The 16,390-nt window shown below is 43.0% G+C and overlaps 2 protein-coding genes across 3 annotated transcripts in view; one reads left to right on the plus strand and one right to left on the minus strand.

Moving 5' to 3' along the window:
* Positions 1–223: 223 nt before the first annotated feature.
* MCM4 (minichromosome maintenance complex component 4) lies at positions 224–14,314 on the minus strand. The gene is made up of 16 exons (XM_027713864.2): positions 14,215–14,314; positions 13,901–14,059; positions 13,004–13,167; positions 12,818–12,916; positions 12,577–12,672; positions 12,399–12,494; positions 11,831–11,969; positions 11,167–11,387; positions 10,518–10,638; positions 8,830–9,089; positions 5,563–5,928; positions 5,231–5,358; positions 3,688–3,895; positions 2,915–3,143; positions 2,675–2,808; positions 224–2,309 (listed from the first exon to the last, which is right to left on the minus strand). The coding sequence occupies exons 1-16, from the start codon at positions 14,282–14,284 to the stop codon at positions 2,217–2,219; spliced, it is 2,583 nt and encodes an 860-aa protein (XP_027569665.1). The 5' UTR covers positions 14,285–14,314; the 3' UTR covers positions 224–2,216.
* A 1,239-nt stretch (positions 14,315–15,553) lies between these two features.
* PRKDC (protein kinase, DNA-activated, catalytic subunit) overlaps positions 15,554–16,390 on the plus strand; it is an 82,746-nt gene continuing 81,909 nt past the window's right edge. For both annotated transcript variants that reach the window (XM_027713843.2, XM_039379760.1), the window contains exons 1-2: positions 15,554–15,683; positions 16,229–16,305. In XM_027713843.2, coding sequence (XP_027569644.2) covers positions 15,554–15,683; positions 16,229–16,305 — 207 coding nt within the window. The remainder of the gene's footprint in view (positions 15,684–16,228; positions 16,306–16,390) is intronic.

Genomic DNA, 16,390 nt, shown 5'->3' on the forward strand with positions numbered 1-16,390 from the left:
AGACAAAATAAATCAACTCTAGCAACTACTATACACAGGCTTTAAGAGCCATCTAGTGGGATTATTCTGCAAGTAACCCTGTAAACACTGAATAGAGCAATTCCTAATGAGCATTTTACTTAAAAGAGGCAACCAAAAAACCAATCAAATTATTAGAATATGGTGAATTAAGAGTCACGTTAACTCAAAAGGGAGCTGAAATTTGTTTTACACACAACACTTCTTTCCATTTCCCATAACACTTTATTGTGGCTACACAATTCAATATGCATTAAAAATTTGCAAGTAGATGAACAACCAATTTGTGTCTTACAGTAATAGTTTCCATATTGACAGACAATTTTAAGGAATGTTGCTGATGTAGTCAGATGCATTATATTTATTTTTTTAAACACTATATCAACTTTCTTCAGCTCAAAAACATGTTTAAGAAACTTTGTTGGTGCTGTTTTGTCTGACAAGAGAAGGTACCAGGTAGTTCAGAAGGACAGTCTTATAGCTTATGAGAGTAGAAAAACAGGGGAGAGAAAGGTTTATGAACTGAGGTAGTACTTTAGGGACCAGTGTCAATGAAAAAAGTATGCAAGTGATGTTTTCAAAAAGTAAAAAGCTTAGAACTGTATCAGTCTCACCTAAAAGGCAGATAGTAACTGTGAACTAAAGATTTGGTACAATGGGGAAGGAAGGAAGACATCATTAGACTGTTGTATTCTAAGCAAAATACATAAATAACATAGCAGAGAGGAAAATAACATCTCACAAGGCAAGTGCCATTAGAGTATTTATGATCCTGGAATTTAAGGGAGTTTGGAATTTTATTTCACAGACGTCTTTTGAAGAGAAGTGTCAAGCTCCTGGGATCTAAGCTTACTTGTATCAAACTTTTAAGACTTGAGTCAGGGAACCTAGACTTCCTCTACAGAAAAGCACAAGAAGAACTACATCCTTCCAGTCCCTAAAACCCAGGAAGATGAGGTGATAGTGACTTGCATACTAAGAAACAAGACGGGGGAGAGATGGCTGTGGATTAACTTGATCATTCCAACATATGCTGTATTTTTACTGTAGGTTAGACTGTTTCTTCCTTCTACTAAAAAGCAAATCAGTGAAAATTCAACTAAAGGTAAACAGTATCTTGATCAAATAATGAGCCAGCAGCAAGAAAAAATTGGTTTTAAGGGCCTCTCCTTTTTTGGGGAAAATTGCTTCCATTCTGTTAAGAAGCAGTAGCACAGAACACAGGAATAACAGAGCTAAGTGAGCTGGTGAGGTGAGCCTGGTGTTGTCTGTACCAAAGTGAATTTGGGAACTCCTGCTAATGCATCTGTGAAAATAGCAGCTACTGATGTGCCATAGCTGAGAGAATCTACCCTGGATACGGTGTGGCAAGATTTTCCAGTCATGCTACTGGACCTTGTTCTTTCAGAACTGATCATATACCATTACACCAAAGATGGGCATCCAAATTTATCCAGTCATACTTCAAATTGAAGCAAGGAAATGTGGTTTCAGGTAGAATCTGTCTTTTTTACGTTGAGGATACTTCCACGGTACACTCAAGTCAAACAAAGCAAACAAAAAAACCAAACAAAACCACAAACAAACAAAAAAGGAAAAAAGCAAAGCTCCTTTTATGCTGTCACAAAGAACTTCTGAAAAATTTAAGAATTCTAGACTGAAAAGTGCTCAGCACAGGATATGCTAATTTTTACTTGAAATGAATGCTAAAGAGCCCTTTTAAGTCAAATAACTTTATTTCAGATTACAGCAATACTAATAGTCAAACTGTTTACTAAAAAGTCACTTAGAGGAATTTTTACAATTCAATTGGAAATACAAGCAACATGGTTATAGCACGTTCTAAAAAACCTCATAGAAACACATAGCACTTGACCTATTAGTAATTACATTTAGCTAAAATGTAAATAGCATTATTCAGATGAGGATTTTTTAGGTCCTCGGTAATATCTTGAAATGACAGAAGTGCCACTTAATTGTCACTGCACTTGTCATAGCAAATGATAGCCCTAATCTTGAAAATTTTGCAGACTGGCAATACAGTAAGGCAAAGTAAAGCCATGACAGTTGGCTGGCAAGGAAAGGCTATGCCTGTCATAGCAAATGATAGTCCCAATCTCAAAGATCTTGCAGACTGACACTATCTTAAGTAAGGCGAAGTAGAAGTCGTGACAGCGGCCTTCCACAGATAGGTTAACTCACAGCAGTCTCACAGTCTTTCCAGTCACAGTCAAGAAGTCATCATCAGCCAAGGCACGAAGTGCTTCTTCGAACATTTCCTTCGTGACAGCCTTGAAGAAAAGAAGTAAATCAAATAAAGATGGGGTAATATTTCAAAGACAGTAAAAATTCCTTACTTTCTACCAATTTTCTTTTATTTTCTTTTCTTAAATTTTTATTTGTTCTTTTTGCAATTGGAAACCTGACCTGGAACCCTGAAGCTGAGTTTGCTAATTCAGAAGCCAGAATAAACTTAAGATAAATATTTGAGTTGAATTTGCTGTATCTGTAGTAGAACTGGCTTTCTAGTCACGCGGACAGAAAAAGTTCATGTTTCCCTTTCCCTCCATAATGTGATTTGAGGACAAGAATGTTCATTTGGAAAAACATGCTTTTAAAAATTAATGAAAAGGTAAAAACAAAGCAGGAGACTTACTGTATCAGACTGGGCTCGGAGATCATCGAAAAGCTGTTGGTACTTCAAAGACGGTGATTTACCCTTTGACTGGATAAGCTTCCTTAAGGCTTGAGCCAATTCCTCTTTCCGCTTGCGAGCTGTTGCGCTCATTCCTTATAAAAGGAAAGAAAACGCCTTTTAGTAATCAACTGAGGACAGGTTAAGTTACATTCTGAAAATTACAAAAGCCCAATAACAGCCCACTGTGAAAACACAAACCGGTAGTGAGAATGGATATGTCCACAATTCCAGTCCTTGGATCAGTAGCAGACTGTTTCAGTGCTTCCCGATGGAGGCGTCTTGCTTCTTCTACATCAATTGTTTCAACTTTCTCTGAAAAGCGCACCTTGGCGTGCGCCTCTGCCAGCCGGATCAGGGACTCAAGCTGTCGAGGATATGCAGAAACCATTCCCCTGCCACTACCAATCTTCCTCATGTCCACGTATGCCTGAAAAGGAGACAGTTGTTAAATACGTCAGTAAATCTTGTTATATTCGGTCTTTTTCAGAATCCACTTCATCCCACACCTCTTATTTCAGAACATGAACAATTCTGGTAACCCATTCCAAGTCCTGCATTTCTGCTCATGCACCTTCACAATTCTTCTGTAGTGACGGATAACCACATCACGTTACTTCTTTCTGTTATAAAGCAATTAGGCCATGGTAACAAATCAAGTTTTGAATCACTTTAAGAATGCAGGACTAGTCTTACATAGCAGTACTTCTGTCTGTAATGACACATTTATTTTGTTTCAGTAGAATTTAATGCTTTTTATGTGATGGAACCAAACCAACACCTCTGAAAGCTAAACATGAGAGTGCAGAATCAGTTCTAATCTGATCCCTTTTTCCTTTTAAATGCTGTTGGATTTCAAAAACTTTTCAGGATCTTACAGAAAAGTTGTATGTAGATGAGAGTATACACGCTACGGAATTTCACTTCTGACCAGTCAGGAAAGACTCTGAACATTCTATTAGCAACTCCTTTACCTCAATAAGGGCTTGGCTTGCTTCTTCACTTAATCTGGGATTTACGTAACTACGAGCATATGCAATGTAATCCCTCAATATTGCCATATCCATGTATTCCTCCTCCATCTTCTCTTCACTTTGGTAGTACAGTGAAACCAAATGGCGAGCAAGACGCCTGTCGTAAGCTTCATCACGTGGATCCAACATCAAAAAGATCAAGTCAAATCTGAATGGGATAAGTAAGCAGCATTAGTGTGCAGACCTTCTTGTCATTTAGGTGACTTGGTTTTTACAGGGGTTGACTTAACAAATACAAGTAGGAGTTACCAGATTCCTAATTCCTCCTCTAAATAAAAGCTGTTCTATTAAACTGAAAAGAAAATTTTCCATGAATTCTCAAAGTATAGAACAGCACAATGGATTTGCTTTCATCTTATGGACTTGAAATTTTTAAAGTGAGGTACATTCCGAAAAATTCAGATTCCATGTTCAAGGCTGACAGTTTTATTTTCTTAAAAAGAAACCCACACACCAAAAAAGTACCCCTGCCACAAGCAAAAAATCCCCCCACATAACAAATGCACAGAACAAACTGCTATTAAAGAAAGTGTCCTGAAAGGCAACAGCAAAGATGGCACGTACCTAATTATTTTATGCATATAAAACCCCCTAAGTAAATAAATAATGCATAAATAAAAAAGCACTTGTAGTTTAGTCCTGAAGAAAATGGTTTATAATTCTGCAAACAATATATTCAACTAGTCTCAACTATAAGCAGACATGAATAATGTATTTTTAGCCAGCCAATCATTTATTTTTGTAAGATTAAATCCAGTAAGAGGTGGAATTGAGACGCTGCTCAAGCCTAGTTTCATCCGGTACATCTGCACTAAGGTACCATCTGTTATTAAGTGGTTAAATTAAGTAGCTCTTAATTGAAATCTAAGGCGTGTGTACTCGGGATATGCCGTATACTATCAGTGTACTTCAAATTTGCAGTTAGTGTGGGAATTCCTAACAAGATAAAATTGCAGAACATAGTTAAAGTTTCTGTCAGCAGACACTAAATGTGGCTCCAGCAGCTATGCCCAAATGACTAGCTAGCATTGCCACTTCCCCAGCTAAGTTTACAGAGCAGTATGAAGCAGGCACAGATCTTCAGATTCTACCACATCTGCTGCAACTTCCCTGATCATCAGTGTTTCAGTTTTAAAAGCTTTATGAAACTAAGAAAAGCATCCTGAGTTTTTGTGGAAGTTATCAATACCTTAAGATTCAGAACAGCTCTTTTCTAGGAGATGATTATGAAACAATATAGAATTAAAGAGAGAGATCCTACAGATCTTCTCACCCCTGATGTTCAAAGTCAGCATGCAAAGACCAACAAGCAGTTCCCTGCTCATACAGAAGCTGTAAGAATAGCATTTAAAATAGGTGTTACAAAAGTTTTCCACTATGCTGCAAGCAACAGAGTTGTTCTGTTCTACTATATTTAACCATTTTCACAAGAGGAAGTAAAACATCTCCTAAAAATGAGACATGCAAGGCAGGAGTTCAGTACCTTGACAACAGTGTATGAGGAAGCTGAATGTTTTCAATAGTAGTCTTTTTCGGATTCCACTGTGATTCTATAGGGTTAGCTGCTGCCAGGATAGACGTACGGGCGTTCAGTTGGCAAATAATTCCAGCCTGTCAAAATGAAAAAACACTTCTGAAACCAGCTGCATCTATGTGCCACCGAAACCTTTTTCCCCCCAACTTCATGAGATCACCAATGTTCTTAGATGGGTTCTGCAGTAAAAAACTGCACTGCAAAAGCCTTTTGAGTAAAGCAAGAGCAAAAGCCTCTAGGGATACTTCAGTCTGCTCTGAAAGATTTAAACAAATATTTACCTTTGCAATGGAGAGTGTCTGTTGTTCCATTACTTCATGTAGAACTGATCTTGTGCTTTCACTCATTTTGTCAAACTCATCGATGCAGCAAATGCCATTGTCACTAAGGACTAGAGCACCTGTCTGAAGAACCAGTTGCCGTGTTTCTGGATCCTTCATCACATATGCAGTAAGACCAACTGCACTTGAGCCTTTGCCAGAAGTATACTGGCCTCGAGGAACCAAGTTATACACATACTGGAGCAGCTGTGATTTGCTAGTACCAGGATCACCACAGAGAAGAATGTTGATCTCTGCACGAAAATTGCCTCTTCCTGTGTGAGTAAAATCCTTTCTTGATCCCCCAAAAAGCTGAAGCAGGATACCCTATAAAAATCAAAACATCATGTCTTGGATTTGCTCTGTTAGCTATTCAACTGTTCAACTGAAACCTCTAATAAACCAAAATAGTACTAAAATTACCACAACTCAGACATGAAACGAAACACTTGAAACTGGTTTTAGATATCTTTTAAAAGGGTTCATTCTTTATAGACATCCTCAATTCCAGTTCATTGCAAACATATAGTTAAACTGCTAGGTCCTACAAACTCAGCTTCTAATTGAAGTCTGAAATTAGATTAGTTCCAAATCTGTTCCAAAACTTAGGTAATCAAAAAATCTGACAAGAAATTCTGCTGACAATACAGAAGGAAGAATAGACTATTGTTTTCCCTAAGGCTATGTTTAATCTAGGACCAAAGTACTATTTCAAATCATTAGAAAAGTTCCATTTATCATTTTCTTTTCAGGCAAACTGCTTTACTGCATTCACAACATTAGAGTTCTTTTCTTGCTCATAAAGGTGTAGTCTAAGGTCTCTTATTTCATTGGACTTTACCAACACTTCCTCCTTTATATTTCCTAAAGTAAGCTTATACTTCCAGTGTTAGTGAAGAAATTAAAGTAACTACCTTCCAGTATTTTGAAAGTACTGGAATTATTAGTTATAAATACATGCTTGTAATTTTATTAGCCAGAATTATCAAGAAGGATTTGTTTTTTCCTTTTCAACTTTACTAGATTAAAATTTCACAATTTCCCAGTATTCTTTCTGCATTTTTTTTCCTCTAGCAGGATATATATACTAGAAAGTCAATGAAAAGAAGTGCTAATCAGTGACAATGATGGCTGGAAACAGCAAGGAGAACCATACACTATCTAATTTAAAGCCTCTGCACAACTTCTTACAGCAGAGAAACCTTGTGGAGGCATGGAGTGAGCATTAGTTCTGTTCTCATTCACTTAAAGCAACTTGAAGCAGTCAGTAAAACACGATCAGTAATTATAAAGAACCTTCAGGTTGCAACCTAAAGAATCTCCCTTGATGAAGGGTCCTCAGCTTTCCTCAACTCCACCAGTCACTAGACTTGATGTGCCTTATTAGTGTGTCAAGAAGGTATCAACAAATGGAATAATCATTACTGTATTTCCATTCCAGCAGAAAATTATAGTATGGTTTTGAATTCAACTTTCAGAAACCTGTGAACTATGATAATGTATAAATCTATAAAAAAATCCCAAAGAAATATACTTGAAAAGGATTGTTTGATGCCTGATAATGCCTTGAGACCTGCTACTAATTACAGTTTTTGCAATGATGTTGTAGTACCTCAGTTGAACACTTTATTAGAACAGTCCATTCTTGGATATATCTAAGTAAATGTTTTGACACCCCATAATTCAATCAAATGCCATTTTAAAGCTAGTGTTCTCTTGTGAGCAAGCACTTACTATGTTACAGCTACTTATTTTTCTTTGATCATCAGTAATCTGAACATTTATGAAATGTCCAAGATGCCTCCTGCAATTAAGTTTTCCCCATTCTGTTGCCTTCCTACCTTTTCAATATCTTTCCTCTAATTAGCACTCCTTAATACCATGGAAAGAATTAAAATACACTTAGAATCAACCTCTAATCCTGACAAGACCATAACATTTGACTTCAGTAAGGCCTTTGACACTGTCTCCCATAATATACTCCTGGAAAAGCTGGTAGCCCATGGCTTGGACAAGTGTATCCTCTCCTGGATTAGGAGCTGGCTGGAGGGTCGGGCCCAGAGAGTGCTGGTGAATGGAGCTGCATCCAGCTGGCGGCCGGTCACCAGTGGTGTTCCCCAGGGGTCTGTGTTGGGTCCAGTCCTGTTTAATATCTTTATTGATGATTTAGATGAGGGGATTGAGTCCATCATCAGCAAATTTGCTGATGACACCAAACTGGGAGGGAGTGTCGACCTGCTGGAAGGCAGGAGGGCTCTGCAGAGGGATCTGGATAGACTGGAGAGATGGGCTGATTCCAATGGGATGAAGTTCAATAAAGCCAAGTGCCGGGTCCTGCACTTTGGCCACAACAACCCCCTGCAGCGCTACAGGCTGGGCACAGAGTGGCTGGAAAGCAGCCAGGCAGAAAGGGACCTGGGGGTACTAATTGACAGGAAGCTCAACATGAGCCAACAGTGTGCCCAGGTGGCCAAGAAGGCCAATGGGATCTTGTCCTGTATCAAAAATAGCGTGGCCAGCAGGAGCAGGGAAGTGATCCTTCCCCTGTACTCTGCGTTGGTGAGGCCACACCTTGAGTATTGTGTTCAGTTCTGGGCCCCTCAGTTCAGAAAGGATATTGAGGTGCTGGAGCGGGTCCAGAGAAGAGCAACAAGGCTGGTGAAGGGACTGGAGCATAAGTCCTATGGGGAGAGGCTGAGGGAGCTGGGGTTGTTTAGCCTGGAGAAGAGGAGGCTCAGAGGTGACCTCATCACCGTCTATAACTACCTGAAGGGAAGTTCTAGCCAGGTGGGGGTTGGTCTCTTCTCTCAGGCACTCAGCAATAGGACAAGGGGGCACGGGCTTAAGCTCCGCCAGGGGAAATTTAAGTTGGATATCAGGAGAAAATTCTTTACAGAGAGAGTAATCAGGCATTGGAATGGGCTGCCCAGAGAGGTGGTGGATTCACCATCCCTGGAGATTTTTAAACGCAGATTGGACGTGGCACTGAGTGCCATGATCTAGTAAATGGACTGGATTTGGACCAAGGGTTGGACTCGATGATCTCGGAGGTCTTTTCCAACCCAATCGATTCTATGATTCTATGATTTTAAGACTGCTCAAGATACAGTTTTTTGAATTTCTAAGCTTCAGGGTATTTTTAGAACAAACAATAATTACAAATATACTCACATACAAAATACTGACATACAAATACACGTCTTACAAGAGAAAAATAAATTCTTTTACCTTTTTGATATCTTCATGCTCATAGATACTTGGAGCCAGTGCTAAAGAAAGTCTCTCATATATGTCTGCTTTTTTAGAAAGCTCTTTGAGAATTTTCACACGTTCCTCTGTAAACATTTTTTGCTCCGTTTCCTCATCGACACCATGCAAGCGTTTTGAATCTGTCTTGCGGTAGTGTATGACATCAATGTGGGTCTTATACACGGATTGTACACTGCTGACACGTGGATTAACTCGAATTGGGACTGCCCGGTAGATACCTAAAACAATTTTTAATCGCAGCATTAGATATGGAGAACTATGATAATCCCAACCCCAAACAAATTTTATAAGTTCCCTTGAAGAGTACAGGTTTTCAAAACAGCCTAAATACTTTGGTCAGTTTATTTCTCAGTATAAGTCATACAGAAGGCAATGGAACATATTTAAGTCATCTAGACCCTGTATTTGCAGGTACATGTATGTGTTTAACATTCGTACCAAAAGTGTTCTCAACAATAAAAACACTTAAACATTTTTTGAAAGAAAATTAAGGCTTGATGCATTCAAAATTCCTGTTCCAGTGTCTAATCAGCCTTTCCCCCGTTTTGAAGGGTTTTTTAGCAGCTTTCTACATCTCAAGCAGCTAGCAGTACAGCAGTTCTTTTAAAGCAAAGTGGTTTATAAAATGTGGTTGCAGTATCACAAGACCTACTCTACATTATCACTCTCCTGACTGCAGACACTATTTCAGATACTGCCTCTTCTTCACCTACAGTTTCAGAATGACTGAATCATCAAGGTCAGACAAGCTGGAGACTGCCTAATACAACCATGGACTCAAACTGGAGTCAGCTGGAACAGGTGCCAAAGGCTGTGTCCAGTCAGATTTTCGGTACCTTTAAGGATGGAGACTCCACACAGCCTCTCTAGGCAACACGTGCCAGGGCATGACCACCCAAACAGTAAAAAAGTTCTTATTTTTACCTTTTTAAACTGGAATTTCCTGTATTTCACCTTGTGCCCTCTGCATGCCACTGGGCATCGCTAAGAAGAGTGTGGCTTTGCCTTCTTGACACTACCACCCCCCCACCCACACCAATCAGGTACTTAAAAACACACTCCTAAAATCCCCGAGCCTTCTATTCTTGAGGCTGAGCAGTCCCAGCTTTCTCAGCCTTTCCGTGTATGACAGAGGTTCCTGTCATGATCGCCGCCCTTTGCAAATTCACTCCTGTATGTTCATGTCTCCCTTGCACTAGGAGACCCTACAGCTGGACCCAGTACTCCCCCAACCTGCTGGCAATACTCCTAATGCAGCCCAGGAGGCTCTTGGGACCACAGCCATGTGGTCTGTCAAGCACTGCTTCCTTCCAGTTTTGTTTCTGTCTACAAGAAGTTTGCTGACGGCGCACCACAACACTGTCCCAGTTAGAAAAAGTTTCCAGGATTATTAGCTCTATCACCTTCCCCAGGGGTCAAGATGAGGCTGACTGACTTGCAGTTCCCCAGGTCTCCTCCTGACTCTAGAGAGTGACATTGGCTTTTTTCCAGGATCTCAGCCAGTCATCGTGACTTTTCAAAGATTGACTGGCCTTACAAAGAAAGTATCCAGCTCCCAGCTCTTGCAGGTGCATCCCATCAGGTCCCTTTAGAGATAGTTATGATCAGTGAAAAAGAAGGATGCAAATACTCAAACCAAATTTTACCTGTGACATTAACTCTGTCACCTGGCTGCACTTTATCAACAAGGTCATTGTGAGCAAACAGCACAACCGTATGTGGGGTCTGCCCAGCTGGCATATCTTCAGGAGACTCCTGCAGTTTGATCTAGCAAAAGAAAAAGAAAAACCACTTAAGTTTCAGTTTCAAAAACCCAAAGCTTTTCCACAGAGCAGACCAAAGATTTTTGTATTGGCACAGTCTTCAGCATCATTTGAATGAGGAACATTGCTGAAGAACAACATATCCCCACCCAAACCGCAAAACTGATTACTGATTGATGTCAAAAGACATGACGAAAATGAGAATTCTGCTGATTGCTGGTGTGGCTAAAATGCTGTTACATACAAGGCTCATCTAGTCTAGATAAAAAGGGACATATTATATATAAAGGGGCTTCCACGTACAAACATTAAGAAGTGTACATACTTCTTTTCATCCTTTTAATGCATTTCTTCTCCAAAGCAGATTTACCATTTCACTAAGTTTTTTCACCCACTTTCATGTTCCAAAACACTTTCGCTTTCCAAAACATTCAGTCACAAGATACATAATTCATACTACTGATGATTTTAGGAGGGTGGAGGAGAAAAAAAATAAAAACTGTTTCATTTAGCCACTACTAAGCCAACATACCATCTGCTTGTCAGAGAACATGGATCGATTGTGAATCAATGCCATACTGTGCGTTGTGTTACAGTTCTTGCACACTGATGGTTCAGCAATCCTGCCACGATCGATTTCTACTCTGGTGGTGAAAGCGCAAACCTGGCATTTAAAGAATGCTTCCTGCATCTCAGGAATTAACTGAGAGCTTCTGATGACCATGCCACTGATGGTGATGAGTTGATCAATGTCTACAAAATTATAGAGACTCTTGTCATGACTTCATATTCCTAAAATTTAAATAACCTTCAAAATTTCATGTTAGATTAGTTTTTAGGCAGGAGGTAGACATTCAGTTATCTACTTGTATTTTCTTTCAGAAAAAGCAAAAAGAATCATAAATGCATAGTACAAATATTCTAATTTACAGGAGTATTTACACAAAAGAAAGAATTCTTTGCACTTGCAGAACTAAGAACCTGAGTAGCTGATGATAGATTTCCTTTATGAATAGATCATTCTGCATACAGGCTCTAAAGTATTTGTTTCTGAAACAGAAATATGAACAGAAGACACTGGTCTGCATGGACCACAAGTAGTTTTATATGGTCTCAATGTAATTCTAGGCTAGCATTCATTAAGAATATATAAATCTCTTAAGATCCTTTTCTGACATGGTAAGCAAAGAGTTTACCTTCAGGGTTTAGACTTCTCATATTCCTAGTCTTCAATGCATTATATGGCCTTACTTGAATTTGATGTTCTAGTATTGAATCAGGGTAACGATCAAAAAATATCTCATTGGCAGCCATGTCAAATGTTGGGATAACTTCCTGTATAAAATTGTTAAAAACAGTTAAGCTTACAAATTAAAAAAAAATAATCACAGGGTGAAGTAATTTTGCATAAAGCATTTTATGTGCTGCTGATCAGACACAAAGTTACGCCATCTGAGCATTTTCCTATGTAACAGAAAACCTGCTGTTCAGACTGGATTTATTAATTTACTTCAGAATTGCAAGGGGAAGGAGGGAAGCACAAGACTAGATATTGCAGATCACTGGTTAACTTTGCATGCATGAGGCACCCACTATATCCATGATCAACTACTATGATATGAGACATTTTATATTAAGTAAAATAAAGAAGCCACTGAGATGGCACCGAATATACAAAGTACACATTGCATTTTAACAAACATATTAAGCCCCAAAAATATGAAAGGGCCACTTGAAAGCCAGAAAACAAGTGCACTACTTCACCTGAGGGTAGCAGATCAGTTGCCTGTAGAGATTTTCATCAAACGATCTTAGATGATCACAGTTTACGTTCAGGAATGGTTCCCCAACAATATTAATCTACAAGGGAGTTTAGAAATCTTTAGCTCAATGGCATGCAAGACTGAAAAAGAAAAGTTAGATTTCAGTGCCTTACAAGTACCTCTTGAAGTCGCTGCATATAGCGTGGCTCATTAAGATCCAAGCCAATGTCTTCATCCTCTTTATCTAGTGGATCGATAAAGCGCTGAAGAAATCTCTAAATGTTAGGGGTAACAGGGAGACAGACAGGAAAGATAAGCAGAATAAGTAGTAGAAACGCTTACTTTGTATCAGATTCAACTAATATTTAAGTCAAACTAGCTTCTTATTTAAAAAAAAAGAAAAGCAGGTTGTTAACCTACCTGGAATTTTTCTTTGCATGAGGCTACATTAACATCGGTTCCCCAAATAACAAGCCTTTGTCCAAGAGATTGCTTGGTTGCTACTATATCCTCAGCCAGCTGCATGGAAACAAATTGAGCATATGCAAATATGGGTACGTCTTTAAAAAGAAGTTGTCAGATACAAGATCTGAGACATATACTTACCCCATCTGAGTGTAAATCAACTTGTCTGGCTTTACGGGCAGACCCAAGATCTGGCCTCTGCCTAACGGGAGTTCCTCGGACACCGCTTCGTGGAGTACCCTCTACCCTGGAGCTTGGTGTGCCGTAAGTCAAAGGTGAACTGATATCGAAGTCAAGAGGAATAGCTATAAAGGGAAGTGTTTTGTAGTGATTATCAAGGCATTTTACACTGAGAGAAGACTAAAATTCAGTCTCTGCATTTGTCTCATAGTTCTTTTAAGTCTACTGTCATAAAATGAGTGGCATCAATTCCAGTGTTTTGTCAAAACAAACAATAAAGGTGTTGCAAGTCTATCTAGAACTTCTCTTTGCATTAACATCTCAAAGATCCCAAGTGCTAGTAAAGCTTCACTAGAAAACTTTTGAGCAGGACTGCAATTTAAAACTACATTGGTGTTCAAGAATAAAAACATACAGCATTTTAGATTAAACACATTTTTCAGTATTTTGGAGGCTGTAAAGCAAGTGACACAATTAAAAGCTACTGGAATTGAAAACGATCCTATATATAAAAGCAAGTAAAGCTTTTTATGGCTAGCAACCTAATTCTTTCTGCAGTAATAGCTTTATTATTTCTAGAAATACATGAGAGAAAAAAATTAAGGTATAATCGCCGATAATACTCCCATGATAACTGGAAGCTACAACAGCGATCTGCACCCCTGACGCTGACTGAGCTTCTGTAGTGCCTAATACGCTAAAGTCAAATGAGAAACTTCAGACAACACTAATTTTCTCCTCAAGTATTTTCCAGCCAGGTCCATTCTGTGTACCAGCTCGCCACAGAGCAGCGCAGGCAGCTCCCAGGCTGCATCAGGGCGGCCAGCGCAGCCCCAGAGCGGCCCCAGCCCAGCGTACCGGAGTGGCGGAACTGAGGGGGGCTGGAGAACAGCGCGTCGGCGGCGCCGGGGCTCTGCACGTCGGCGGCCGGCGACGTGGGCAGGGGCTGCAGGTCCCCGGTGGAGGTGGAGTCGTCCGCCCGCCGCTTCTGGGAAGGAGGAGAGCGAACATCTTGCGCTGCAAGACACAAGCGGACCCGGGGCCGGCATTACAATGGCCGGGCCGCCGCACCAGGCGGACCGAAGCGGAGGCGCCGGGAAAACACTCCCGGGGCGCGGCGGGCAGCCCGCTCCCCGCGGTCCCCGCCCCGCCAGCCCCTTCCCGCCACTTACGAGTCGGGGGGTTGCTGCCCCTGCCGCGCTTGCCGCGGCGGCGGCTGGGGGTGGAAGCCGGAGACGACATGGCGCTGCTGCGGCTCCCGCGGCGGTCCTACCTGCGGGTAGTCGGCGAGAAGGATGAGCGCGGCGGGCGCCCCGCCACCCGCCGAGCCCCGATCCCAGACCGGAGGGTTTCCCTCCCTGTCCCTCCCTCTCCGGCAGCGCCCCCCGCCCAGCGCCCCCTCCCCCCTCAGCGGGCACAGAGACACCGAGACCCTCCGCGCCGAAGCCTGCGGCGTGCGCGGCTCTCGCGGGCTTTCTGGCCAATGGCGAGGCGCGATCGCAACAGGAGCACCCAACGGAGGCAGAAAGGGGGGATGCGGACGGGAGAAGGAAAGGAGGAAGGAGATAAACCCTCCGAACCCGCGAGGTGAGGGCCGCGCCTTGCTTGACCTGCAACAGTAGAGAGAGAAGTATAAGGCAGGATACTATTTGTGCTACGATAGGGAGGCTGCCCTCAGGACTGCCACATGGCCCACCCCCCTCAGTCCAGAGTGGAACTGCCCGCACCGGGCCGAATTTCGCGGCAAAACTAGCGCTGCAGGGAGGCGCGGGGAGGTCGGAGCGGCCCATTCTGAGCAGAGGGGGAACCACCACTGTATCCGATATTACCGCATCCCGTTCTGGGCTCCTCAGTACGAGGGACAGGGAGCTCCTGGAGCGGATCCAGCGGAGGGCGACTGAGATGCTTAAGGGACTGTAGCATCTCTCTTACGAGGAAAGGCTGAGGGAGCTGGACCTGTTCAGCCTTGAGAAGAAATGACTTGAGAGGTGTCAAGAGGGTGGAGCCAGGCCATTCTTGGTGGTGCCAAGCAGTAGGATAAGGCAACGGGCAGAAACTGATGCACATGAAGTTCCACCTGAATATGAGGAGGAACTTGTTTATTGTGTGAGATACTGTGCAGTGCAACAGATTGCCCAGAGAGGTGGTGGAGTTTCCCTCCCTAAAGATCCTCAACAACTGTCTAGACACAATCCTATGCTTTGGGATAACCTTGCTTGAGCAGAGGGGTTGGACCAGATGACCCACTGTGGTCCCTCCCAGCCTTACCCATTCTGTGGTGTTAAATGTGTGTCCTGAGTCCATCCTGCGACGAGATACACAAAGATGCCCCGAAACGCCCTTCCCTGCCACCACCCCTCATTCCTCCCTCCCGGAATGCTCTAGCTGAGGATTCTCCTGCCCCCCCGCGCTCGGCAGTCCGTGTCCCCCCTCTTGGCTGCGTTGGATGCTCCCGGGGGCGGTGCCCTCCCGCCCGCTTCCGCGCCGCGCTCCGGGAGCTGCCGGGTCGGCATGGCCGGGGTGCGGCAGTACCTGCTCCAGCTGCACCGCTGCCTGCAGCCCGGCGATGCCCTGCACGGGTACAGCCTGCTCCGCAGCCTGGCCGAGACCTGCCTCACCAGCCTGGACAGCGGCGAGCAGGGTGCGCCCGCGGGCCCGGCCCCTCGGGGGGTGCCGGCGAGGGGGTTTGAGTGGGGTTTGGGGCGGCCGCCCCCGCGCTGGAGTCGGACAGCGAGTGCTCGGCTTGGGGGGGCTCGGTGGTGCCGGGGACACACACACCGGGGCGGCGGAACTGCGGGGCGGCCACGGCGCTTCACTCCACACTTCGTGTTACTGCTGTGGCAAAAAAGGTGTATTCCGAGGGAGGGGCGGTCTCTTGCCCCAGATAACTATTTACCCGAGTAAAAGCACTTCATGCGCGCCCCTCTCTGAGCTGCCCCCAGGTCGGCTTCCCCTCGGCCCCTAGCAGGGGCAGGCTCAAGTGCGAGGGCACTGGCGCAAGCCCTGGACCCGAGGCCCTGGGGAGGTCGGTGACACTCGCACTGTGTTGCGGTTTTTTTGGTGACAACCATCAGTCGTGCCTGAGGCGTTAAGGCACCTGCAGCCCCCGGGGATGGGCTGGGTGTTGTGCAGCCCTCCCTGCCCCAGCAAGGAAACCAGCCACTTGATGCTTCCTTTGTTTTGTAGCGCTGCACCTGTCCCTGGTGTTCTCCCAAGAGCATGGCTTACTCGTCTTTATCCACAGATCCCTCAGCATCGAGGAGGTGAGTTGGTAAACTTTAATTGTTAAAGCAGTGTTGAGATAGTGCTGAGTGAACAACTTATTATATGCTTTAATTTTTTTGTTTT

The sequence above is a fragment of the Pipra filicauda genome, unplaced genomic scaffold, assembly GCF_003945595.2.
Source record: "Pipra filicauda isolate LSUMZ 115617 unplaced genomic scaffold, ASM394559v2 scaffold175_size1500280_pilon, whole genome shotgun sequence".
In the NCBI taxonomy this organism is placed as follows: domain Eukaryota; kingdom Metazoa; phylum Chordata; class Aves; order Passeriformes; family Pipridae; genus Pipra; species Pipra filicauda.

Coding starts and splice junctions, on each gene's coding strand:
- MCM4 (XM_027713864.2), bottom strand. CDS start 14,284: ATGTCGTCTCCGGCTTCCACCCCCAGCCGCCGCCGCGGCAAGCGCGGC. Junction 12,673..12,817: donor CATGCAAAGAAAAATTCCAG/GTAGGTTAACAA, acceptor CCTAACATTTAG/AGATTTCTTCAGCGCTTTAT. Junction 3,896..5,230: donor CCTCATACACTGTTGTCAAG/GTACTGAACTCC, acceptor TATCCCATTCAG/ATTTGACTTGATCTTTTTGA.